The sequence below is a fragment of the Scyliorhinus torazame genome, chromosome 18, assembly GCF_047496885.1.
Source record: "Scyliorhinus torazame isolate Kashiwa2021f chromosome 18, sScyTor2.1, whole genome shotgun sequence".
NCBI classification, from domain to species: Eukaryota; Metazoa; Chordata; class Chondrichthyes; order Carcharhiniformes; family Scyliorhinidae; genus Scyliorhinus; species Scyliorhinus torazame.
This window is the reverse complement of record NC_092724.1, coordinates 96,601,831-96,629,685: the sequence shown is the minus strand read 5'-3', so window position 1 is coordinate 96,629,685 and position 27,855 is coordinate 96,601,831. Positions and strand designations below refer to the sequence as shown.

The 27,855-nt window shown below is 45.1% G+C and overlaps 1 protein-coding gene across 5 annotated transcripts in view; it reads right to left on the bottom strand.

Moving 5' to 3' along the window:
• Window positions 1-27,855, bottom strand: part of LOC140395380 (uncharacterized) — a 242,299-nt gene that overhangs the window by 64,295 nt on the left and 150,149 nt on the right. For all 5 annotated transcript variants that reach the window (XR_011936169.1, XM_072483075.1, XM_072483074.1 and 2 more), the window contains 6 exons: window positions 26,789-26,860; window positions 26,629-26,684; window positions 11,648-11,771; window positions 11,313-11,395; window positions 5,789-5,840; window positions 2,083-2,152 (listed from right to left, as the gene is read on the bottom strand). Coding sequence is in view for 4 of the 5 variants with exons in the window: in XM_072483075.1 (XP_072339176.1) it covers window positions 2,083-2,152; window positions 5,789-5,840; window positions 11,313-11,395; window positions 11,648-11,771; window positions 26,629-26,684; window positions 26,789-26,860 (457 nt within the window). In the remaining variant the exon portion in view is untranslated. The remainder of the gene's footprint in view (window positions 1-2,082; window positions 2,153-5,788; window positions 5,841-11,312; window positions 11,396-11,647; window positions 11,772-26,628; window positions 26,685-26,788; window positions 26,861-27,855) is intronic.

Genomic DNA, 27,855 nt, shown 5'->3' with positions numbered 1-27,855 from the left:
TCCGCCCCCAATCTATGTTCTTCAGTTCCCGCCTAATATTGTTATAATTAGCCTTCCCCCAATTAAGCACATTCATCCTAGGACCACTCTTATGCTTGTCCACCAGCACTTTAAAACTTACTGAATTGTGGTCACTGTTCCCGAAATGCTCCCCTACTGAAACATCTACCACCTGGCCGGGCTCATTCCCCAATACCAGGTCCAGTACCGCCCCTTCCCTAGTTGGACTGTCCACATATTGTTTTAAGAAGCCCTCCTGGATGCTCCTTACAAACTCCGCCCTGGCTAAGCCCCTGGCACTAAGTGAGTCCCAGTCAATATTGGGGAAGTTGAAGTCTCCCATCACCACAACCCTGTTGTTTTTATTCTTTTCCAAAATCTGTCTACTTATCTGCTCCTCTATCTCCCGCTGGCTGTTGGGAGGCCTGTAGTAAACCCCCAACATTGTGACTGCACCCTTCTTATTCTTGATCTCTACCCATATAGCCTCACTGCCCTCTGAGGTGTCCTCCCGCAGTACAGCTGTGATATTCTCCCTAACCAGTAGCGCAACTCCGCCACCCCTTTTACATCCCCCTCTATCCTGCCTGAAACATCTAAATCCTGGAACGTTTAGCTGCCAATCCTGCCCTTCCCTCAACCAGGTCTCTGTAATGGCAACAACCTCATAGTTCCAAGTACTAATCCAAGCTCTAAGTTCATCTGCCTTACCCGTAATACTTCTTGCATGAAAACATATGCACTTCAGGCCACCAGACCCGCTGTGTTCAGCAACTTCTCCCTGTCTGCTCTGCCTCAGAGCCCCACTGTCCCTATTCCCTAGTTCTCCTTCAATGCTCTCACCTTCTGACCTATTGCTCCCGTGCCCACCCCCCTGCCATACTAGTTTAGATGTCTGGACCAAGGGTGTAATAAGGTCCAAAGCCAAGTGGTCCTGGCGGGACACAAACTGAGTCACAGTGAGCAGGTTACTGGTGAGTATGTGCCACTTGATGGCGATGCAGCACCTCCCAACACTTTGCTGATGATGGAGTAGATAGATGGGGTGATATGTGGCTGGGTTAGATTGTCATTCTTGTGGGCAATTTTCCACATTGTCGGGTAGGTGTATTTTGTAGTTGTACTGGAACAGTTTGGCATGGGGCACAGCTAGTTCTGAAGCATAGGTCTTCAGCACAATAGCCAGGATCTTGACGGGTCTTGTAGACTTTGCTGTATCCAGTGCCTTCAACTGCTTCTTGATATCAATGTGGAGTGAACTGAATTGGCTGAAGACTGTCATCTGTGATGTTGGTACCACAAGAGGCTGAGATGGATCATCCATTTGGCATCTCTGGCTGAAGATGGTTGCAAATGCTGCAGCCTTGTCTTTTGCATTGATGTGCTGGGTTCCCCCAACATTGAGGATGGGGATATTTGCGGCTCCTCCTCCTCCAGTTAATTGTTTAATTGTCCATCATCATTCATGACTGGATGTGGCAGAACTGCAGAACTTTGACCTTATTGATTGGTTGTGGAATCACAGCTCTTATTGCAAGCAGCTCCGCTGTTCAACTTGCAAATATCTCTGTGTTGTAACTTCACCAGATTGGCATCTCATTATTTATCTATGCCTGGTGCTGTTCCTAGCTTGGTCTCCTACACTCCACACTGAATAAGGGTTGGTCTCCTGGCTTGATGGTAACAGTAGAATCAGGGAGATGCTGGGCCATGAGGTTACAAATTGTGGTGGAATACAATTCTGCTACTGCTGATGAACCACACTCATCGATGTTCAGTGTTGAGCTGCTAGATCTGTTCTGAACATATCCCCTTCAGCATATCGGCAGTGCCACAGAGTCCTCTGTATGAAGACAGTACTTCTCCCACAAGGACTGTGTAGTGGTAACTCCTACCAATACCATTGGGAAGTTCTCAGTCATGTGAACAGTTTCACTTACCTGTAGATGTTGAGGTTGAACAGATTTGTGAGTGTTGCTGGAGAAGATGGTTTGAGCCCTGGGGAATCTCGAAGGAACTAAGTATGATTGCATAAACTAAGTAAAGGTCCAAGTGTTTTAGTAATTCCAAAGAGTAACTTACCGCTAGCCTGTGTTGTTTCCTGCACAAATGTAGCATTCTGTTTCTCATTATTGGATGGGTTAAGTGAAACCTACAGCAGAATAACAAAGACCACTTATTAACCAAATATTTTAACGCAATGTATCTTCAAGTCCCGAAAGACGTGCCTGTTAGTTGAATTGGACGTTCTGAATTCTCCCTTAGTGTACCTGAACAGGTGCCATAGTATGGCAATTAGGGGATTTTCACAGTAACTTCATTGCAGTGTTAATGGAAGCCTATTTGTGACACTAATAAAGATTATTATTATTATTCTGCCGCACCTGTGTGGCATTTCCAGTACTGTCATCTCAGTGAAGTTAGACAATTAGTGTGGTGCTGCAAGAGACAATGCAGGGTGAAGCTTTTACTGCTGCTGCTTTTTTTTACCTCATCGGGTGAACTGGTTTTGTAGTCATGAGCTTCAGCACAAACATTTTGCTAAGAGTTTTTAATGGGTATCCTAATCAAAATCCCTCTTGATTTCTTTGGAGGAAGAGCAAGAAAAATAAATGGATTTCAGGCAAGCTGGGTTACACCACAGGAAGCCAGGGGATTTCTGTGGAGTTGTCGGAGACACAATGAATGTCAATACTACCATTCACCAGGGAGGCTGGAGTATTGCATTCTGCAGGTTGGTCTGGACTCCAAATACAGACAGGACACTGCCAGTGGCTGCAAGGTTCTCTCCTGTCCTTATCTTATGCACACCAGGCTTATTGTAATCACGTTGCATGTTGTTACCCTAGAACGTCTAAGGGTGCAACTCTTATCATAACCAGTTCCAAATCATTGTTGCTTTACAGGCATGAATTGATTTGGATACCGGGTTACTCTTCTTCTAAAGAAGTTCATAAATTCATAAGATGTAGGGCAGAATTAGGCCATTCGGTCCATCTCATCTGTTCTGCCATTCTATCATGGCTGATATGTTCCTCATCTGCTACCTACAATGGTACAAACCAAGAGCTGGATTGCAAAATCAGCCAGAGCATCTCCTCCTTAGAACACATGACCTAGGAACAGGAGTAGGCAATTTAGCCTCCCAAGCCTAAACACACTCAATGTGATCATGGCTGATCCAATCTTGGCCTCAACTCCACCATCCTGCCCATTCTCCATAACCCTTCAACCCGTTACCAATTAAAAATCTGTTTAACTCCTCAAATTTACCCACTGTCCCTCTGCATCCACCGCACTCTGGGGTAGCGAATTCCACAGATTCACAACCCTTTGGGAGAAGTAGTTTTTCCTCAAATCCGTTTTAAATTTGCTACCTCTTATTCTAAGATTATGACCTCTCGTAAAAGGGAAAGCCCTATGTAGATAGACCACATATCACTCTTATCACTTTCCCTCTAGTGTACGTGATATTTCTATACATGTTTTAATTTGTTGTCTGTCACTTCTTTCCCCTCCTTTATCAGCCTTGTAGAAATGTATTGTTTTTTACCTTTCTAATGGATGTTATGAATTTTTGCCCCGTACAACCACTCCACTTTGAGAGGCTACATCCCTTTGAATTGCACCTACAATACGATTCTACGATGCCATATTGGACTAGCTTCCTACACTTTGACTATGTTGCATTGCTGGCCAGGTAAATTCAAGGAAGGGGATTTTCAGTGGGCAGGACTGGGGCAGGAGCAGAGAAATTGAGGGGAGTCCCAAAATTGCTTTCACGCCATCGGGATCCCCACTCAATTATCCCCACCCCTCACCAATGACATAATGGGATGAAAGGTCGGGAACCCTATTACCATATATTTAAATATCATGAGCAGGCTTCCTCACTGTACTATTCCCCCCACATAAGGATCTCCTCCCCCACTGGCATGACGTCACGTCGGCAGGCTTATAACCAACCCCAACAAATGGGGGCCTGGACAACGGTCCCCGCCAGTTAAATACAGCCCCAGGGGAAGAGGGTAATGCCTGGGCCTACCCTGGCACTGCCTGAGCACTGCCCCTTGGCACTGCTAGATGGGTTTCCGTTGGGGAGGTTCAAGGTAGGAGCTTTCCCTGGGGGAAAGGTCCCAAGCCCATGGGGTGGAGGTTCCCAGAGCTGTGGTGTGGGAGGGCGGGCGGGGAGAGTTCTGTGGGGTATTTGAGTTACTTTTTAAATTTTTATTGTTTTCAGATCAGGTGGCCTGCCAGGATTGCTAGAGGGGTGAGCTCATGCACAGCCTGCCTCACCAGCGTAACATCTTCAGGCATCTTTTTGACAATGTGTCTAAAGATGTAGCGGAAAAGCGGGGAGTAGCCTGTCGGCCGCACTGCTGGCTTTTCCTGCCTAAGTTGACATATTGTCAAAAAAAGAGACAAAATTCCACCCAATAAAATTACCTATTTCTAGTGCATAGACCTCTGGCTAGATTTACACCAGGTCTTTAAAAAATTTTTAAAAAAATAAATTTAGAGTACCCAATTCATTTTTTCCAATTAAGGGGCTAAATTGCGTGGTCAAACCACCTAACCTGCACATCTTTGGGTTTTGGGGGTGAAACCCACGCAAACACAGGGAGAATGTGCAAACTCCACACGGACAGTGACCCAGAGCCAGGATCGAACCTGGGACCTCGGCGCCTTGGATTTACACCAGTTCTTAACCAAACTGGACTGAATGTCACTGGATCACAAAATTCCACACCTCAAACCTGGTTTAACATATTTAAATTGTTTAAGATAACCTGGAAGCTGCTTATAAAATTGACCTACGCAGTGATATTTTATTAATTCAAGCAACGTAAGTGAGTATTCATTGTATGTAAGCTTCATTCTATTTGCACAATCTGGGGCTGAAGCAATTTATGCCGAATATTAAATCCTCATTTTGATTCAATCCTGGGTCTGACAGGGGGAAAACCTAGTAAGTCACAACTAAAAAACATAGCTTTGCTTTCTTTGGAATGTTACAAACAAGCTCTTTCCACTCTGTGCTTTGGACAATATGGTACTTGTGGTATTTTAAATCTTTTTACTTTTCTTCTTGCCTCTCCTGACACATGTAGGGGTTAGGCTTCCTCAGATCCCAATGATCTTGTAGTGCCCTACTGAAGTGGCCAATTTTCAGGCGTTTCCCATGATGGTTACCATTGCTGGATTATTCAGCCTGGACTGGTATCACAGCCATGCCATAATCAGCCTTCATCGAACACCACCCTTTCCAGCATTTTTTAATCAGAAATGGGAACAGTAGCCAATTCCCTTCCCTGCCCATCCCGGGGGAAATTGCAGCTAACAGCAGTGCCCCAAATCAGCTCACTTTATCACAGAATGGGAACTGAATGTAGTCCAAGTCAATTTGTCGGGATTGGGACTGAAGCAGGCTGCTGACCCTGGTTAATTAGAGCTGTTTAATTAGCTACTGCAGTCCAAGTTGATGAAGGGTTTGGATGTGATGTTACTCATGTATAATTTAGCTCATTGGACTTGAAACATTAACTCTGTTTCTTTCTCCATAGATGCTGCCAGACCTGGTGAGCTTTTCCAGCACTTACTGATTTTTTTCCCAGTTTTCCAGTAGTTTATTTTTATAAAATTAGTTTTGCATATGCTTGTGGAACCACGGCTGAGTACAACCTCCACTCTCTGAAGAGGGGGAAAAAGCCAGAAAAAATTTCTAACCCCAAGTTCAGTCGACTTTAGGTTTTCATCTGATTTGGAAAAGGAACCTCAACATACTCACCCCATCCAAATATTCCAGCTGAGGCATGAGGTAAGAGATTTCCATGAGGTTCCTGGGGAAAGTCATTACTAACGATATTAATGGACAGCAATGGATGAACCAAGTGCAACTTTGTACAGATTCTGTGATACACAATGCTAACTCTGGAACCAAGTAAGAACATAAGAAATAGGAGCAGGGGTAGGTCATATGGCCTCTTGAGCCTCTTCATTGTTCAATAAGGCCATGATCAAATTTCTATATCAACTCCACTTTTTTGTTCTAAAATCATATCCCTTGATTTCCTTCATACCCAAAAATCATCAAATCTCTGTCTTGACTCAACAACTGAGTATCTACAGCACTCGGAGGAAGAGAATTCCAAAGATTCTTAGCAGTCTAAATGAAGAAATTTTTCCTCATCATAGTCCTGAGACAATGACTTCAAATTATAGACTTTCCAGCCAGGAGAAAAGCAGCCTCCCAGCATCTACCCTGTGAAACCCACTGAGAATTTGAGACAGTTCACTGTGATAGCCTCCCATTCCTCTATCCTCTAGAGGGCCATTGTACTCAATGCACTAAATTAAGCTAATCTTCACTGGACTTGCATATAATATGAAATGAGGATCACCATGAAAGTTCACTGAGAAATTATGGGTGGGATTGAGTCACACAGGAGTTAGTTCCATGGTGAAGGATGGTACAGTGCCCCATTATGCCCACATTTTCCAACACAACACAATGGGGAGTTGTCAGCCAGCCACGTTTTCCTGCGCGGCACACCCCAGCTGGCAGCGGAATTCTACATTCCCGTAGCTGGCCAATGGGTTCCCATTCTGCCCACCCCACACCATCGGGAAACCTGCAGGCGTGGGTGCACTGCAGGTGGACCGGATGATTCCGCTGTATATATTTCAGATATGTATTCCCTTGTGTTCCTGGGTCACATACGCCTAGAAAATCTCACTCTTGATTCCTGACCTAAGCTCATTTGTCAGATGTTACCTTAGGGCTCTTATCCCTGACAACTCCCCATTGTGTTGTGTTGGGAAATGTGGGCATGATGGGACACTGTACCATCCTTCGCCATGGAACTAACTCCTGTATGACTCAATGTCTAAGAGGAGGGGAATAAGGGAGCAAATTGGGAGGAAGAGACATAGCACCACTAATTAGTTTTAATACCAGGAAAAAACATTTATTTAACATGAAAAGTTGGATACAACAATCCTTTACTCCCCCACTCGATACGGTACAGAAGATACCCATCTGCACCGACAAAACTACACTAAATCTACACTAATCCCACTTTCCAGCACTTGGCACATAGCCCTGAATCTTACGACACTTCAAGTGCTCATCCACGTACTTTTTAAAGATTGAGAGGGTTCCCAACTCTACTACCCTCCCAGGCAGTGCATTCCAGACTCCTACCACCCTCTGGGTGAAAAAGTCTTTCCTCAAATCCCCTCTAAACCTCCTGTTCCTCACCTTAAAATTATGCCTCCTCATTATTGACCCTTCAACTAAAGGGAACAGCTGCTTTCTATCCACCCTGTCCTTACCCCTCATAATCTTCTACATCTCAATCAGATCCACCCACCCCCCACCCCCTTCAGTGAAATAATATCCTTCCGATAGTGAGACGTCCAGAACTCACACAGTACTCCAGCTGTGGCCTAACCAAATATTTGTACAGCTCCAACATAATCTCCTTGTTCTTATAAGCTATGTCATGACTGATAAAGACATGTCCTGAATGCCTTGACTACCCTATTCACCTGTCCTGCTGCCTTCAGGGATCTGTGGACATACACCCCAAGATCCCTCTGATCCTCTGATCTTCCTAGTGCCCTGCCATTCATTGAATACTCCCTTGTTTTTTTACTCCTTCCAAAGTGCATCACGTCGCACTTTTCAGGGTTAAATTCCATCTGCCACTGATCTTCCCATCTGACCGACATGTCTATATCTTCCTACAACCTAAGACCTCCTTCCTCACTGTCAACCACATGGCCAATCTTGGTGTCATCCGCAAATTTACTTATCAATCCCCCCCATATTCGCATCTATATATTTTATATATACCACGTACAATAAGGGACCTAGCAGTGATCCCTGTGGTACGCCACTGGACAGTGACCTCCAGTCACACAATAGTCTTCTACTACCAACCTCTGCCTCCTACCACTAAGCCCTAACCCATTTTTCGATGCAACTTGCCAAGTTACCCTGGATCTTTTACCTTCTCCTATGTGGGACCTTGTCAAAGGCTTTGCTGAAATCCATGGGCTGGATTCTTCCGCCTCGCCCGCCGCAAGAACACCACGGGCAAGAGGCGGACAATGGAGAACTCTATTGACCTCGGGCAGGATTATCCAGTTGCCGGGCAAACGTGGCCGGAGAATCCCTCCCCATATAAGCTACATCAACTGCCCTACCCTCCTCTCCACACCTAATCACCTCCTCAAAAAATTCAATCAAATTCTTTAGGCATGACCTCCCTCTAACAAAGGAATGCTGACTATCCCAAATCAAACTTTCTCCTTCAGAGTTTTCTCCAATAGTTGCCCTACCACTGATGTGAGACTCACTGGTCTGTGATTTCCTGTTTATCTCACCACCCTTCTTGAAAAGTGGAACCTGTGGCCAGAGAAGAATTAAAAATTTGGGTCAGATCCCTTGTAACTTCCTCCCTTCCTTCAACAGCAGCCTGGGATACAACCTATCCAGGCCTGGGGATTTGTCCACTTTTAAGCCTGCCAAACCCTCCAATACATTCTCACTTCCCATGTCGAACTGTTCAAGAACCTCATAGTCCCTCTCCCCGGATTCTGTCGAGCTTCTCAAATGTTGTTGGACCTGCACTCATCCAGGTGAGTGGACAGTATTCCAACACACTCCTGACTTGTGCCTCGTAGATAGTGGACAAGTACTGGGGAGCCAAAAGGTGAATTACATGTTGCAGAATATCTAGCCTTTGAACTGCTCTTGTAGCCATCGTACTTTCATGTCTGTTCTAATTCAGTTTCTGGTCAACGGTAACCCTAAGGATGTTGATAGTGGGGGCGATGGTAATGCCATTGCATGTCATGGGGAGATGGTTGGATTTTCTCTTGTTGGAGATGATTATTGCCTGGCACTTGTCTGACATGAATGGAACTTCCCAAGCCTGAATGTTGCCCAGGTCTTGCTGCTTATGGATACGGACTGCTTCAGTATCTGAGGAGTCACAAATAGTACTGAACATTGTTCGCTGATGGTTGCAATCACCACTTCTGACTTTAAAATGTAGGGAAGGTCATTGTTGGAGGAGCTGAAGAACGTTGGGCCAAGGACACTATCCTAAGGAACTGTGATAACCTGGAACTGAGGTGATTGACTTCCAGGAACCACACCATATTTCTTTGTGGTAGCTATGACTCCAACTAGTGGAGAGTCCCCCCTATAATGTCAACGTCAGTCACTCTCACCTCACATCTTGAGTTTTGCTCTTTTGCCCATGTTTGGAATAAGGCTACAATGAGGTCAGGACCCTGACAGGATCCAAACTGAGCAGCAATGAGATAGTTATTGCTAAATAAGTGCCACTTTGTAGCGTTGTGACCACACATTCGATCACTTTCCTGATGATCTTTAGCTGGCCAGGAATTGGTTGGATTGGATTTATCCTGCTTTTTGTGGAGAGGTTATACCTGGGCAATTTTCCACATTGCCGGCTAGATGCCTGTGGCAATACTGGAACAAATGGCTAAGGGTGCGGCTAGTTCTGGAGCACAAGTCTTCAATACTACTGCCGGAATATCATCAGGGCCCATAGCTTTACAATATCCAGTACGTTCAGCCATTTCTTGATATCAATGTGGAGTGAATTGAATTGGCTTAAGATGACATCTGTGATATTGGGGATTTCAGGAGGAGGCCCAGATGAATCCTTCATTCAGCACTTTTGGTTGAAATTGGGTTGCAAATGGTGCAGCCTTGTCTTCTGCACTGATGGTTTGGACCCTCCCATCATTGAGGATGGAGATAGTTGTGGAGCCTCCTCCTCCAGTTAGTTGTTTAATTGTCCACCACCATTCACAACTGGAATTGACAGGACTACAGAGCTTAGATCTGAACCATAGAACTAAGAGATCCCACAGCCAATTTATCATATTCACACTGTTTAGCAGGCATGTAGTTGCATGTGGTCCTATATTGTAGCTTCACAATATTCATACCTCATTTTTAGGTATGCTTGATGCTGCTCCTGGCATAGCCGCCTGCACAGTTCATTGAGGCAGGGTTGATCCCCAGGCTTGGTGATATTGGTAGAGTGGGGGGTATGCAGGCCAGTAAGTTACAGATTGTGACTAACAATTCAACTGCTGGTGATGGCCCACAGAGCCTCATGGATGCCCAGCTTTGAGTTGCCAGGTCTGTTCAAAGCCGCACCCATTTAGCACGGTGATAGTGCCATACAACACAATGGAGGGTATCCTTAATGTGAAGATGGGACTTTGACCCTACAAGGACTGCGTGGTGGTCACTCCTCTTGATACTGTCATGTAACATGTCTGCGACAGGTAAATTGATGAGGACAAGGTTAATTGGGCTTCTCCTCCTTGTCTGCTCCCTCACCTCACCATCTGCTGGGGATCCAGTCTAGTAGCTATGCCCTTTAGGACTCAGCCAGCTCAGTCATTGATGGTGTTACCAAGCCACTCTTGGCGATAGACATTGAAGTCTCCCACCCAGGGTACATTCTGCACCCTTGCCCCCTCAGTGCTTCTTCCAAGTGGTGTTCAACATGGAGGAGTGCGGATTCATCAGCTGAGGGGAGGGTGGTACGTGGTAATCAGCAGGAGGTTCCTTACCCATGTCTGACCTGATGCTATGAAACTTCATGGGGTCCAGAGTTGATGTTGAGGACTGCCAGGCAACTACCTCCTGACTGTATATGACTCTGCCACCGCCTCTGCTGGGCCTGCCCTGCTGGTGGGACAGGACATACCCAGGGATGGCAATGATGGTACCTGGGACATTGCCTGTATTTTCTGTGGGTATGACGACGTCAGGCTGTTGCTCGACTGGTCTGTAGGACAGCTCTCCTAACTTTGCCACAAGTCCCCAAAAGTTAATCTATATAAGCCTTATAGGTTCAATAGGGCTGTGGGAGTGCCATCGCCGTTTATGGTGCCTAGGTCATTGACGGATGATCCGTCTGGTTTCATTCCTGTTTGACTTTTCTGTGGCGGTTTGATACAACTATGTGGCTTTCTAGGCCATTTCAGAGCCAACCACATTGCTGTGGATCTAGAGATACCTTCCCTAAAGAACGTCAGAGAATCAGATGGGCTTTTACAACAATAGCTGTCATGGTCATCATTACTGAGAGCAGCATTTATAATTTCAGGTTTATTAATTATTCCACCAGCCGCCATGGGATTTGAACCCAAGTTCCCAGAGAATTAGCCTGGGCCTCTGGATTGCTAATCCAATGACACCACCACCTCCCCATAAATATATAGGTCTTATAGATATGTAGTACAGTTCTCACATGGTTTGCTCTTCCGCTGATGTCTCCGTTGCATTGCCAGCTAAATTCAGTTCCACTAGGTGGAAGCACCGCGTCAGAGATTTCTTGGAAGGAAAGAACATTGGCATAATTAGCTCTTCAACTCGGTCATTCTCAGAGCAACTGCGGTTCTTCAAGTCAAACGTACAGTTGCATTAAATAAGCATTCCAAATCACTTAATAAAACAAGTAATACACGCATAATCATACATTACAATTTTGTTCTCAATTGGTGAAAAATACAAACAAATCAATAAAAAGTGATAATTATCATTCAGGATGATCATTCTGTATTCAAATGAAATTATTTTGCTGACCAGTCCATCTCTGAAATCAATGTAATTGTTGACGACATTGAGGACTTCGAGGTTAGGGAATTGTTCAGATAAGCTGCAAACAGACTTCAGCTGGTTATCAGCAAGATTCATCTCCTGCAAGGAACTGAGAAACATCAACTGTGAGCGCAATAAAAATAGTACCTGTAGCTTGAGACTGAGAAATCACAGGAAGGATAATGTGCCTCCACATCATCAAAATAACAGCTTTCAACACGTTTCAGAAGTGGGTTTTGAATATTAATCTTTTAGTACATTTTCAATTAACAAAATACTATTTTCAAAAGTGGAACGGGAAGTTGGACAAGAGTATATAATAATATTCGCCCATGAGAAAGGAAAACAATACCAAGAGGATGTACAGGTTACGATTATATTGCTCATCACCAAACATAGTCATGTCCCCTCAGTAATTTATGTATGATCCATACTCCAAAATAGTACATTAAAATGGCATTGTTGATTAGCAAACTGTCCTCAAACGGGAAAAAGCAAAGACAAATTTAGATAAGAGAGAGAAAAGCCCGTCATGTCACGACTAGAAAATTCCAGTCAAGCCTCCCTTAACTAATGTAATGACAGCATGCCTCACAGGAACGACCGACCTTCCCGTGCTCCAAAATGGCCAGGCTGGGAACAGATAGCCAGCAGGCCGGGTGGCACCAGCATTTCCGGACCCCATCTGTCTCTGTTCCTGACCTCAGGGGCCCAAAAAATCTTTCCCCACCCCGTGTGTACTATACTCTAAAGAATACCTGATCCCAGTAAACCAGGATAGATCTAACTTCAAGAGAAGGATTGAACAAGCTCCCTGTATGACAGATCCTGGAGTAAGAACTTGAGTTTACTGAGGTCCTCAGAACATCTCAAAGTGCTTTACAACCAATGGATTACTTCTGAAATGAAGTTACTAATGTAACATAGGGAAAAGCAACAATCAAATTCTACACAGCAAGATTCCCACAATCAGCAACAATCAGGTAATCTGTAGTATTGTTTGACGTAAGAATGTTGTCCCTAACATGAGCAATAGTGCTATGGGATCTTTGGCATCCTCGAGCAGTGACAGAGGCCTTTGATTACAAAATCTGATCTGAAACACACATCTCTAATACTGCTGCACTCTCTCAGTACTACACCTAGTAGTGCACCAACCGTGTATCTGCTGATGTGCAATGGCACACCCACGTTAAAAAAATGTCCCTCACTAGGTGTCTACCTAGACGAAACCAACACACCCTCACACATAGACAAACCCTGCGGGATAGACGAGAGGTGACAGATAGGAGGTGGAGTTTTATTCAGTCGGCTCTCTCTTGGAATAGGAACAGGAAAGCATTTCAGCAGCCTTCTTCACAACTGAGTATCCCTCTTCAGGATCCATTCTGCTCATCTCACAGGGCTAGAAAAGGGGACCTAAAAATAGTCTGTTCCATCCCTAATCTGGCTGGAGAACTGCATCCAGCTCGCTCATCTACCTAATCAAAGTTAAACTCAATTTCCGAATCTGGAATGTATGAACCCACATGGATAATGAGCAAAACAATCGGCCGGAAGGGAGAACTGCCCTTATTTCCCGTGAACTTAGGCACTTCAACATTGACTTTGCTGCCCTGAAGGGCAGCTGAGGGAAGATGGCAATGGTTACACCTTCTTCTGGAGAGAAAAACCCAAGGATCAGCCAGGACAAATTGGATTCACCATCAAGAACCAACTCATCAACCAACTCTCTGAACTTCCTGTCTGCATCAATGAGCACCTCATGGCCTCCATTTACAACTTGCCAAGAACTAGCAGGCAACGGTCGTGAGTGCCTGTGCCCCAAATCTTGATGCCAATGATGAGTCCAAAGAAGGTTTCTACTCCACCTTGGACACTATAATCTCCTACATTCCTAAAGAGGATAAGATCATCCTCCTTGGGGACTTCTGCTCACCAAATGTGCGGAACATCAGCTTGTAATAATAATAATCACTTACACACTGATCTGCCAAAAATGGCAAGTTCAAGACTTCCTGGAGACATCCACGATCAAAGCACTGGCACATGATCAACTTTGTCATCGTCCGACCCAGAGGGCAATAGGATGCTCTCCTCACCAAATCGATGACCAGTACAGATGACTGCTGGACAGACCACCGGCTCATCCGCTACTCCATGCCCATCAAACTCCACCAGAAGCAACGGAAGATGAAGAAACAGTTCCAAAAAAAAGATAACCATTGAGTGGATTCAAGAGCCAAGCATGCTAGTGACCTTACAACATATATTCTCCAAAATCTCCAAAGTATCCATTCTAATAGAGTGGAGGCAAACTGGAAATAGCTGATGAATGCCATCATCTCAAGCTGTGAAGAAGCCATTGGCTACAAAACCAGGAAACACCAAGACTGGTTTGATGAGAAGGACCACACCATCCAAAACCTCATCTACAAGAAGAGGAAATCTCTCTGCGCCTGGCAAAATGATATAACCTGCAAGGCTCATCAAGTCAAGGCATAGGTACAAAGAAGAACTAGGGAAATCAAGAATCAATGGTGGACGGAGAAAGCTGAGGAGCCTCAACTCCTCACTAATGAGCATGACACCCCTGGCTTCTTCAGTGCCTCCAAGGCAATATATGGTCCCAACACCCTGGACCTCAAACCATGCGGAGTAAGGATGGAACACTCTTGAAAGACCAAGAAAACAACAGCCTTCGATGGAAAGAACATTTACAAAACACCTAAGCCAAGAGACAATCAAGATGAGGCTGTGTTTGAGCAAATCCCCCAACTCCCCATCACAGATGATCTTAGACTCCCACCAAGTGTGGATGAAGTCGAAGCCGCCATTAAACACTTGAAGAATGGAAAAGCTGCTGGAGTGGACAGGATTCCAGTGGAGATTTTCAAACTTGGAGGAGGAGATCACCCTTCACCTCCATCAGCTGTTGCTGAAAATCAGGGATAGTGGAAAAAAATCTGCTGACTTCAGGGATACCGATATCTCCATCATCTTCAAGAAGGGGGACAAAGCGGACTGTGGAAACTACTGAGGAATCTCCCTACTCTCCCTCACCAGGAAAATCATCACCTGAATCCTCGATAGCTGCACTCTCCTAGTTTCTGAAGAAATCCTTCCAGAAAATCCTTCCGACCAAACCATAAAACAGATATGATTTTCATTGCTCTGCAACTTCATGAGAAATGCCGGGAGCAACAACAACGACTCTACATGGAGTTCATCAATTTGACCAAGGCTATTTATTCAGTCACTCAGGAAGTGCTATGGAAGACCGCTGTCCAGAGAAATTCATCAACATCCTCTGACTCCTCCATGACAAGATGTCAGCGCCAGTCCTCACCGAAAGAAAAAAGCCAAAACCCTTTGAGGTCAAGACTGGGGTTAAGCAGGGATGTGTCATCGCCCCCACCCTTTTCTCCATTTTCCTTGCCACCTTTCCTTCTTCACCTTGTCAAGAACAAGCTTCCTATGTCACTGGCGGATCAGGTACAGGCAGGTAAAATGAATGTGCTGCCGCAATTCCTGTTCATTTTCCAATCCCTGCCGATTTTCCTGCCAAAGGCATTTTTTAGAGCGATTGAAGGGATGATTACCTCGTTCATATGGGGAGGGAAGGTGGCCGGGGAGATACTCAGGGAGTCCGGTAGTAATAGCTTTGTTGAGAATTTGGAGGCAGTTTCGACAGCACTTCGGGTTGGGGGCAGAGTCAAGGGAAATGTTGATTCAGGGGAACCATAGATTTGAGCCAGGGAAGTGGGATGGAAATTTTCAGAGATGGGAGGAGAAAGGAATTAGAACACTAAAAAGATTTATTTCTTGGGGGTTGATTTGCGGGATTGAAGGAGCTGGGAGCGAAGTATGGGCTGGAGCAGGGGGAAATATTAAGATACATGCAGGTTCGAGATTTTGCCAGAAAGGAGATACAGAGCTTCCCAGCAGAGCCGGCTTCCACATTGTTGGAGGAGGTGCTGACGTCAGGGGGAATGGAGAAGGGGGTAGTATCGGCGGTTTACAGGGCTATTTTGGAAGAGGAGAAGGCACCACTAGAAGGGATCAAGGCAAAGTGGGAGTAAGAGTTGGGAGAGGGTATGGAGGAGGGGTTCTGGTGTGAGGTGCTCCGGAGGGTGAATGCCTCCACCTCGTGTGCGAGGTTGGGGCTGATACAGCTGAAGGTGGTGTATTGAGCCCACCTTACAAGGATTCCAGTGGAGATTTTCAAACTTGGAGAAGGAGATCACCCTTCACCTCCATCAGCTGTTGCTGAAAATCAGGGACAGTGGAAAAAAATCTGCTGACTTCAGGGATACCGATATGAGCCGGCTCTTTGAAGGAGGTAGAAGATGTGTGGAGGCTCCGCAAACCACGTTCATATGTTTTGGTCCTGTCCAAAGCTGGAGGATAACTGGAAGGAGGTGTTTAGGGTAATCTCTAAAGTGGTGCACGTGAAACTGGACCCGGGCCCTCGGGAGGCCATATTCAGGGTGTCGGATCAGCCGGGGTTGGAAAGGGGAGTGGAGGCAAATGTAGCCTTCACCTCATTGATCGCCCGAAGGCGGATCCTGTTAGGGTGGAGATCAACCTCTCGCCCAGACGTGGCGGGGGGACCTGCTGGAGTTCTTGACGCTTGAAAAGGTCAAATTTGAACTGAGAGCAAGGATGGACATTATTCATGGGCATTATTCATTATGCACTTTCGAGAATTGGATCACATCAAACACTGCGGGGGGGGAGGGGGGGGGGATGTGTTAATGGTGACTATGGGTGATTCCTGATTCCTTTTTGTCATTTGTTTATGTTGACTTCCGGGCTAATGCCTGGGGTTTGGTGGGAGGGTGGGATCGTTGTTATTGATATGGGGATTGACATTACATTCGTTACTGATTATTGTTTATTGTTGGGTGTGAATTTGGGAGAAAATGTGCAAAAGGAGAATAAAAAATATTTTTTTTAAAAAAGAACAAGCTTCCTAGTGGATAAAAGGAAATTACTGCTGACGCTGGAATCTGAAATGAAAGAGAAAATGCTGGAAAATCTCAGCTGGTCTGGCAGCATCTGTAGGGAGAGAAAAGAGGTAACGTTTCGAGTCCAGGTGACCCTTTGACAAAGAGTAATTGAACTCGAAACATTGGGCGAGATTCTCCGACCCCCCGCCGGGTCGGAGAATCGCCGGGGGCTGGCGTGAATCCCGCCCCCGCCGGTTGCCGAATTCTCCACCACCGGATATTCGGCGGGGGCGGGAATCGCGCCGTGCCGGTTGGCGCCCCCCCCCCCCCCCACCCCCCCGCGATGGGCCGAAGTCCCGCCGCTAAAATGCCTGTCCCGCCGGCGTAGATTAAACCACCTACCTTACCGGCGGGACAAGGCGGCGCGGGCGGGCTCCGGGGACCTGGGGCGGGGGGGTGCCCCCACAGTGGCCTGGCCCGCGATCGGGGCCCACCGATCTGCGGGCGGGCCTGTGCCGTGGGGGCACTCTTTCCCTTCCGCCTCGCCATGGTCTCCACCATGGCGGAGGCAGAAGAAACTCCCTCCACTGCACATGCGCGGGAATGACGTCAGCGGCCGCTGATGCTCCCGCGCATGCGCCACCCAGAGATGTCATTTCCGCGCCAGCTGGCGGGGCACCAAAGGCCTTATCCGCCAGCTGGCGGGGCGGAAATTCGTCCGGCGCGGGCCTAGCCTCTTAAGGTTGGGGCTCGGCCCCCAAAGATGCGGAGCATTCCGCACCTTTGGGGCGGTGATATGCCCGACTGATTGGCGCCATTTTGGGTGCCAGTCGGCGGGCATCGCGCCGATACCGGAGAATTTCGCCCATTAGCTCTTTTCTCTCCCTACAGATGCTGCCAGACCTGCTGAGATTTTCCAGCATTTTCTCTTTCGTTTAAGCTTCCTAGTGGAGTGAACATCATCTACAGGATGGACGGAAAACTTTTCAACCTCAACCAGTTGAAGTCCAAGTAGAAAAGTCACTGATATCGCTCATGAAACTTCAGTATGCAGGTGATACTGCCATCTCCACTCTATCAGAAGCCATTCTTGACACCCTCACGGAAACATACAGAAGAATCGGTCTCAGCCTCAACCTCAAGAAGACTCCAGTCCATTACCAACCCGCCCCAGAGCAAGATCCGATTTCTTCCTCCATCAAGATCAACCGAGAAACCTTACCAAACGTGGAACATTTCCCCTACCTGGGGAGCCACTTCTCATATAAAGCTGCCATTGATAAGGAGATCCAACATCATATACAATTCGCAGGCGCCTCCATCAGATGCTCAAGAACAAGAATCTTTGACGACTACAACATCCGTGCTGACACCAAAATCCTCTTGTACAAGGCAGTCATCCTCCCAACTCTTCTATACGGCTCAGAAACTTAGACTACGTACAGACACCACCCCAAGGTCCTGGAGAAGTACCATTAACACTGTCTGAGACAGATTCTCCACATCAGCTGGGAGGACAGCGTACTAACATCAGCATCCTTGAAGGAGCCAAGAGCACCAGGATCCAGACCATGATCATCCGCTAGGCTGGCCATGTGCTGGGATATCCGAGTTCCAACTGCCAAAGAAAATATTCTTCGCCCAGCTCAAGGAAGACTTCTGAACAAGAGGAGGACAAAGGAAGCGCTTCAAAAACACCCTGAAAGCTTACCTCAAGAAATGCAACACAGACGTCAATCCCTGGGAAATCCTTGCTCAGAAGAGACCTTTTGAGAGGAACCTCCTGATTGAAGGGACACAATTCTTTGAGGATACCCAACAACAAGAGGAGGCCTGGAAAAGGAACCTGAGAAAGGAATACCAGCAATCTAGTCAAAGGACTGATCCCATCTCCTGGAAATACCTGCCAAGTTTGTGGTCGAAGATGGGGCTCTAAGATTGGGCTCATTACCACGCAAGGACCCACAGAACATATGACCAGTAACATGGAGTTTCTAAGGTGGACAATCATACTTATTTACGAGTTATCATCCAAGGAGGAGAAGAAGGCAACATTACTTTGCCGTGGTTGCACTGAATACTTGCACTCCATCCGGAGCTGGCAAAACCTAATTGAATAAAAAGTGTTTTGTTTTGTTAGCACTTGCACAGTGAATTATTTTCCTCATTATTTCGCACCACATCAATTTATTTTAAACTTGAATCCAGATTTCTATTCCCAGAGTACTGATCACAAAACTATAAATAAAGTATATTGGGTATCTGAAGAAAATAAAGGTGCCTGATACTAGTTTCATCAGGATTTAAAACACAAAGCCATGAGAAGAAAACACTCTGCAACAGAATGAACAACTGATGAGCTTCAGCACACAAAAAGAAAACAAGAATTCTAAGAGGTTGTGAAAGGTACCATTTAGCATATTTCCTAATTCTCCTGCTGCAGGAAGAGATTGTTGTAAGGTGGCAAGTTTCACGGCTGCATGAGGTAATGCGCCGCAGAATCGGAGTTCACATTCACAGGCCCCCAGGTACACCAAGCTTGCAACCTCGACAGTGTTAAATGCAGAGCTGCTTTGCCAAAAGGTAGGTGGGGTGGGGAAGGGGGTGGCGTGCTGAATATCAGAAGGGCAATGACCTCTGCACTTATAGCAGCTATGTCAAGGGCAGACCACTAGTTTTCTCACCAGATAAAAGATAATCAGGTGAAGGACAGGGGAGAACCAGAAAGGAAAACAAAAAGGTCAGAAACAACAAGTTATATTTATTTGGCACCTTTAATATTATGAAACATCCCAAGGCACTACATTGGGAGGACAAATATTAACCCAAAGTCAAAGAAAGAAGAGAAATTAGGACAGGTAACCAAACGTTTTGAGAAGGTTGGAGAGGTTTAAGGAGAAAATTCTAGAGATTAGGGCTTTGACGGCTGACGATGGAGCAAAATAAATTAGGATCATCAATTATTTGTTTCTCATCCTTCTCATTCTCAGATCAACTAAATATTGGGACAATCAAAGCCATAGTCCTTACCCCAAATTTTGTTCCGAGCCATCAACTCCATTCCTCTCCGATAATGAACCAGATGGTTTGCAATCTTAGTGTCGTAGTTGGTTCTGACGACATCCACACTGTTACCAAAACCCCCTGTATCCACCTCCATAACATTACCCAACTCCGTCCCTGTCTTAGCTCCCCTGCTGCTGAAACCCTTATTCATGCCGTGCATTATCTCCAGATTGGATTATTCCAATGCACCCCTGGCCGGTCTCACACATTCTACCCTCTGTAAACTGATGTCATCCAAAACTCTACTGCCCATATCTGAACTCACAGCAGGCCCAGTTGCTGTTTTATCATTATGCATTCTTGGGGATGTAAATGTCCCTGGCAAGGTCAGCATTTATTGCATATCCCTAATTGCCCTCAAGAAGGTGATGTTTACATGCATTCTTAAAGCACTGAAGTCCATGTGGCAAAGCTATAACCACAGTGCTGTTAGGGAAGGATTTCCCGGATTTGGGCCTAGCAACAGTGAAGGAACAGATATAGTTCCAAATCAGGATGGTGTATGGCTTGGAGGGGAACTTGCAGTAGGTAGGTAGTCGTGGTTCCATGCATCTGCTGTCCTTGTTCTTCCAGGTGGCAGCGGTCATGGGTTTGGAAGATATTGCTGAAAGAGCCTTGACGAGTTGTTGTAGTCCATTCTGTAACTGGTGCATTCTAATGCCACTGTGCACCTGTAGTGGAGAGAGTGAATGTTCAAGGTGGTGCATTGGGTGTCAATCAAATGGGCTGCTTTGTCTTGAATGGAATCAAGCTTCTTGAATGTTTCTGGGACTGCACTCATCCAGGCAAGTGGAAAATTTCCAAGACACACCTCTGCCGTGTAAATAGTGGACAGATTTTGGTGAATCACTCGTCACAAAATTCCCAGCCTCAGACCCCTCTTCACACATCCCTGTGCATGCTAACCTACACTGGCTCCTGGTTAAGTGACACCTCAATATTCAATATTCTAGTGGGTTAGCCCTGCTGCCTCATGGCGCCGAGGTCCCAGGTTCGATCCCGGCTCTGGGTCACTGTCCGTGTGGAGTTTGCACATTCTCCCCGTGTTTGCGTGGGTTTCGCCCCTACGACCACGCTAAATTGCCCCTTAATTGGGAAAAAATAATTGGGTACTCTAAATTTATTTTTAAAATATTCAATATTCTCATCCTTGTGTTCAAATTCCTCCATGGTCTCACTCCTCCTCATCTTTGTAATCTCTTCTAGACCCACAGTCCTCCAAGATAGCTGGCCTCTTGAACGTCTCCAATTTTAACCACTCCACCACTGATAGTCGTGCCTGCAACTGCCAAGTTCCTACTCTCTGCAATTCCCTCGCTAAACCTCTCTGCTGCTCTACTTCTCTTTCCTCCTAAGATGTTTTAAAAAACTACCTCTTTGACCAAGCTTTTGGTTATCTGCCCATATACCTCCTTGTGTGACCCGATATCATATCTGGCTTTATCATGCTCCTGTGAAATGCCCTGAGAGGTTTTATTATGTTTGAAGTTCTATATAAATACAGGCTGCCGTTAATTGCGCAACGACAAAGTTAAACTAGAGGGGGCTTTAGATGACAGTGCCAGACTCGCATTATCCGCAGATAAATATGATATACTTGCAGCCTCATTGCCCATAAGAGTAAAAAACTACTGGACCTGCAGGGCTACAATAAGACAATGAGATCACCTTAACATTTTTACATTGTAAGTATGCAAAGCAAATTTATCAACTTTTTAAATGAACCATAAGACATATGGATTTAAATGTACTCTTTCAGGTATTGCCGCTTGTCGACAACAAATTCTGCGTTCAGTTAATGGAGAAAATAAAAGGATCTTGCTGCAATTGTATGAGATTTGGCTGGGCAGCTGATGCCACTTTTCAGTAATTACATGCATGCACACAGATTTCACATTAAAGCTCTCCACTCTGGATTTACATAAAAGACTTATTTAATCTCCAGAGACCTGAAGGCTAAAACAATACATCATCAGGGACATCTGGTGCCAAAGATGTATGGCTATAGGGAGCAAAGGCACGAAGACTGGGCAGCAAAAACAATTGCGGCCAGTAAAATCTATCACAAGAATCACTACCATCACTGCAACATTTTGCCTGTTTAATCTGCACCTTGTGGTTTCCATAAAAGAGTTTGCCAAATCTAAATGCAAACTTGGACGGGACAGGATCTGGGGATCACAATTTGAAGTCTGAGGTTTGTTCTGATTTTGATTAAACCACGGCAACAATTGTGTTCACATTACAAGACACAGAACTGGGCAAAGAAAAGATTTTATTGAAAGAAAATGCAGGTATTTTAACCTAACTCGCCTAACAGGAACAGGGTAGATTGGGTCAGCTGCCTGGTATGTTCCATGCCCAATTTTACATTCTGATGAACTCAATGGAGCTAAAAGTCATGCAAGCTGTAGAATAGGCATCTAACTTGAACTTGCCCAGTTAGAGTAAAACTACTATTTCTCTACTGGGAAAATCTTCAGACAAAGCACTCAAAAACACCAGGGTCCCGTGTTCGATTCCCACTTGGGTCACTGTCTGTGCGGAGTCTGCACATTCTCCACGTGTCTGCATGGGTTTACTCCGGGTGCTCCAGCTTCCTCCCACAAGTCCCGAAAGACGTGCTTTCAGGACATTCTGAATTCTCCCTCTGTGTACCCGAACAGGAGCCAGAATGTGGCGACTAGGGGATTTTCACAGTAACTTCATTGCAGTATTAATGTAAGCCTACTTGTGGGACTAATAAAGATTATTATTATTAAATCCAACTGCAACTAACATTGCCATCATTGTTCTTTCCGGTTTGCAGTTACTGAAGTCATGGCATTGGATGCTGAGGTATCAGTTTTGCAGTGAGATTGAAAAGTGAATTTTTGAGAATAGCATCTGAATTATAAAGAACCTTACTCACTCAGCCCTCAAGACAACCAGTCCTGGAACTTGAGCCTGACAGATATAGCCCACTGCCATGTGAATTAACAAGTTTCACAAATTCTCTGTAAATTCATTTATTTTGTCACTGGGAGAAAGCCATCTCCGGATAGACCAGAAAAAGTCCTGTATAAATGGGCCTTGACCTGACTCCCACATCCTTTGGTATCTGATCTTTGGGTTGTAACACTAGAATCATAGAATTTATAGTGCAGAAGGAGGCCATTCGGCCCATTGAGTCTGCACCGGCCCTTGGAAGCCCACACCTCCACCCTATCCACCCAACCTTTTTTTGGACACTAAGGGCAATTTAGCATAGCCAATCCACCTAATCTGCACATTTTTGGACTGTGGGAGGAAACCCACGCAGACACGGGGAGAATGTGCAAACTCCGCACAAGCAATGACCCAAGCCGTGTATCGAACTTGGGACCCTGGAGTTGTGAAGCAACTGTGCTAACCACTGTGCTACCCTAGAGAAATTCCCATGAACTGTCATCCATTGTTGCTCTCTTCAGGTGTGTTGAGAGGCTGATATTGAGACCTCACCATGAGCTGCTCAAAACCGAGAAAGGAATTTGAACCTGATGCTGAGCTCAGCAGGGACAGATAATCCAACAGTGACAGGTGCCACCCATGAGAATTCAGCCCTCCACTCATAGTCAGAACTACTGTAGTCACAGACTTTATGAATAATAAGGGAAGAGCCACACATCTGCAATCAATAGCAGATGCCCTAAGAGAAGGCTGCCGTAAGGTTACCTGCATCCCAGGGTAATCCTGCTGTATTAACACAGGCCTTAGTAACTTTTCCTCTGTGAAGTTATCCTGAAATTAAATTTCTTCCCTCCCTTTTTAAAGTGATGACTCTTGGTAGGATATAGTTCTGGCATCAGTTACTTTATTGTCCTCACCCAAGTAATCATTAGCCACATGACAGCCAATAATCTTGTCCACATGAGATGTCCACACATACACACATTACGGAATGTGAATGGAAGGGGTGGAGGGGGAGGATGGGACGGTAGGCCATTGAGTAGTTGCCAGGATGAGAGCTGGCTAACCTTCCCTTCCCTATGTTTCAGCCATGGCTTAGATGGAAGGATACTTGCCTCTGAATCAGAAGATTGTGGGTTCCAGTCCCACTCATGGGCCTGAGTACAAAACTATGGGGAGGAGGTGGTGTAGCAGTACTGTTATTGGGCTAGCAATCCGGAGACCCAGAGTAAAGCCTGGGAACCTGGATTCGAATTTCACCATGGCAGATGGTGGAATCTGAATTCAATAAAAAAGTCTGAAATTAAAAATCTAATGATGACCATGATTGTCGTAAAAACCCATCTGGTTCATTAATGTCCTTTAGGGAGGGAAATCTGCTGTCATCACCTGGTCTGGCCTACATGTCACTCCAGATCCAAAGCAATGCCCCTCAATTCGAGGGCAACTAGGTATTGGCAATAAATGCTGGCCCAGCCAGTGACGCCCACATCCCATAACAGAAAGAAAAATGTACGCTGACACTCCAGGTGACTTTAAACTCTCATGTGAATATATAAGATCCCATGGCATTATTTTGAAGAAGAACAGAGGAGTTTATCCCTCAATCAACCTCACAGAAACAGATTATCAAGTCTGTTTGTGGGAGCTTGTGCTTTGCAAAATAAATAGCTGCTACAATTCCCACATTAGAATTGTGACTATACCTCAAAAGTACTTCATTGGCTGTAAAGTGCTTTGGGACGTCCAGGTTGGGGAAAGCACGGTGTAAATGTAAGTCTTTCTTTCTGTCCTGAATCCCAGAGCACTCTGCAAGTGACTCAACATAGAATAGAATAGAATTCCTACAGTGCAGAAGGAGGCCATTTGGTCCATCTAGTCTGCATCAACTCTCTGAAAGAGCACCCTACCTCGTCCCAGTCCCTCCCCCTACTGCCATAACCCCACCTAACCTGCACATCTTTGCACGCTAAAGAGCAATTTATCATAGCCAATCTACCTAACCTGCACATCTTTGGATAGATTGGGGTTTGAAAAGGTGATTGCTTAGTGTGCTGCAAATGTGAATTGTTATGTTTTTGGGGTTTGCTAAACTGGATGGGAACCATTCTGTACAAGATCAAATGCTAAAATTCCTTACACCAAACATTCTGAGTTTTTGGTTCCACTGTTGCAAGGATGTGCAGAAATGGAAGTCAGGGGCCGAATGTCCTCCTTCTGTACCAAAACAATTCTGTTACTCTGTGCAGAGCAGTAAACGGGAAAGGTCAACAGAATCATCCTGTGCCAATCTCCCAAACCTTACATGGCTAGTAAACTAGTACAGACTCAAGCCTGAGAGCACAGCGGAAGCTAAAGGAGGCAATGATTTAGGAGAAAAAAACAGGGCAATATAGAATTCTTCTGAGACTGTGCTAAATTAGCAAATCTCAGTCAGGGCAGTGGTTAGAGCACCATAACAAAGCACTCCTAAGCATGGGTTTGGGTGTGTGTGTGTGGGGGGGGGGGGGGGGGGGGGGAGAAACAAAATGATCAGCATTCCCATCACCATCCAGTGATCCCTGCTAGAAGATGGTGTGTGAAACAGAGATAGTAGAGAGAGTGGGAAAACACGAGGGAGAGCGGACAGACAGGGGAATAAAGAGAGACATATGGAGACAAAGGAGCCGGTTCAAATGGGATTTCAAGATTTAAATTCAGAAACCATGAGGGAGGGAGCAGCTTCACAGTGACAACTGCGGCCAGTAGGAATGTCTTTAGGGAATGTGGTGGTGGGAGTGGGGGGGTGGGGGGGGGGGGGGTGGTGTAGTGCAGGAAGGTACAACCAATACCTTGTTTCAAGAAGGTTAGGTTCAACAATTGTAACATTAGGCGATCCTTGCGATCAAATATTAAGTCAACAATCACCATCTGGATATCTGGATACATCCACCAAAGGTTACCAATCAAAAGAAACACTCAACCTACCACCCCCTAACACATGTCAAAATTGCCAAGATTCGCAGTTTTCAGTGTTCTTCCCTCAATGCTCCCCACCTTTTCCAACCTCGGGGTTTATGAATTGGGGGTTAAATCAAAAGACAAGTCCGGTCTGTAAATGATCAGGATATCCTCATGCAATAGTTAGCAATGCTACACAATGTGTACTGCCTGGTACCCAGTATGGACAGAGTTGTATGTGCAAGCAGTTGCGGAAGATTTGGAGGACACGGTGGCTCACTTGCTTAGCCACATGAAAGCAATAACAGAAAAACAAGAATACATTTTTCTAACAGCACATTAGAAAGCAGCTGGAGGCGCCAGAGGACAGGATGATTTATCATCTACCAATATCCCATCTGGTGTGCACACAAATGAGGAAGATTAGTGCTCATGAAGAAGAGAATAAATTTTAGGTAACTGGTTTTGCAATAAACACTTGGATGAATATTAAATGCCTGAAATAAAATCATGGGACTGTTGATGATATAATACAGATTTTTATGTATGAGGCATGAAATAAATGCACAAAAGCTGCAACAGCCGTCGGATTGGGACTGTATGACAGACTGCAGACCAGAGGGTACAGTGGAGAGGGAGTATTAGCGTACTAGTATTTCAGTTAATTTACTTAATTTGCACCATCGTGCGAATATAATTCAAGGATGAAGCTGGGCAGATTATAAAAATATATACAGAAACCGTACTTGGAAAATAGATGGGATCAATGCCCATAAAACAAAAGCGGGGGATTAAGAACTAGAGATATACTGGGGGAGATTTCTGCTGTACAATAAGGGGCAACAAGATTATCAAGATATTGCTTACAAACATGGTTATGGTCTTAATTGACACAACTTGTGCACAAAGGATACCTCCTTTCAGATTAACAGATCTAACCGCAATGTGAATCTGAGATTTTAGATAGTGTGCCAGTTCCTGATTGAAGCAGTCAAACCAGATCTGTGGAAGGAAGCAGATGAATGGCCTTTTCTTATTCCAAGATTTCTTAACAGTTTTATGGAATGACTCCTAACTCACCAAAGAGATCCGAGACATTCGGTGCTGCATAGAACATTCCCAGAAAGGTTGACAGACTGTAGTGGAGACAAATAAGCAGCACAAATCAATTCAATGATGACAGTACTCGCAAAGTATGAGTTTAGTCTGATTACAGTTACTGAATTTTTCCATCACTTACAGTTAAAGTTTCCAGTAAAGGCAACCCTCGGACCTCTGATATTTTGTTGTTGGATAAATCCAGTTCCTGTAACTGATAGGGAAAAATAATATTGTATCTGAAGATGTACAAATTCATGTTTATAGTTTCCCTCATAAGAAAGACCAGATGATCTTAGTTTCGATCCCATAGTTTCAAACCAATTTCACCCAGTGCATAACATATATTTAACCTCGGTGGTTATGGACGTGGGCGTGGATGGTTGGGGAATAGAGAAAAGTTCTTGTTGCTGATTGTTCTGCAGAGAGAGAGAAAGAGACCCCTGACTGGAAGTATGGCTGTAAGGGTGTTGGCTGAGAATAACACATTAGCCACACAAATAATGGTCGGAATCAAGTACTGGAGTCAAGCCCTTGTGGAATTGTCCCCTGCCAAAGTGTCTACACCTTCAGAGAAGTAAGGAAGCTGAGGAAATCAGCATGCAAACCACTTTTAAAGGAACATTTTTTTTCTAATTCTTCTTTGAAGTGAGTCAAAAAGTGAGAGTGCAGTGTAACTTAAGATAAATTATGTTTTAGTTTAAAATCACTTGTCCTGAGGCAGTAACTTGTGCTAAAGTGCAGTTCTGCAAATGCCAGCAGCTCAACTAAGTGCTAATTCTTCACATGTGAGCCGACACTATAAACATCAGTAGACTGTTCAACTCAAGCAGCGTCACAGCCGAGTCTGGCTGATCCTTATCTGCTGCCGGCTTAAAAATACTCCGATAAGGTTTAAAAATGTAACCGGACAATTTATTTCATTCTTAACACAGGAATTCTGAAGGAAGATAACTGTATCAATCCTAGGGCTGCCCTCGTTGAAATCAGTTGCAAGTGTTTTCAGGAGCCAAGGTTTGGTCGAATTTTATCTTCTATGAGGTAAAATATCTATACTAAGCTGAACTTAACCCACAACTATATGAATAAATTTGAGAGGAAAATAATAGGGAAGAGGCATAACAACCCCCCTTTCATTATTAACAGATGCTTTCAGTTTTTCTCACAAGCTAAAAGTGTTCATGGGATTGAGGCCAGAAAAAACCCACT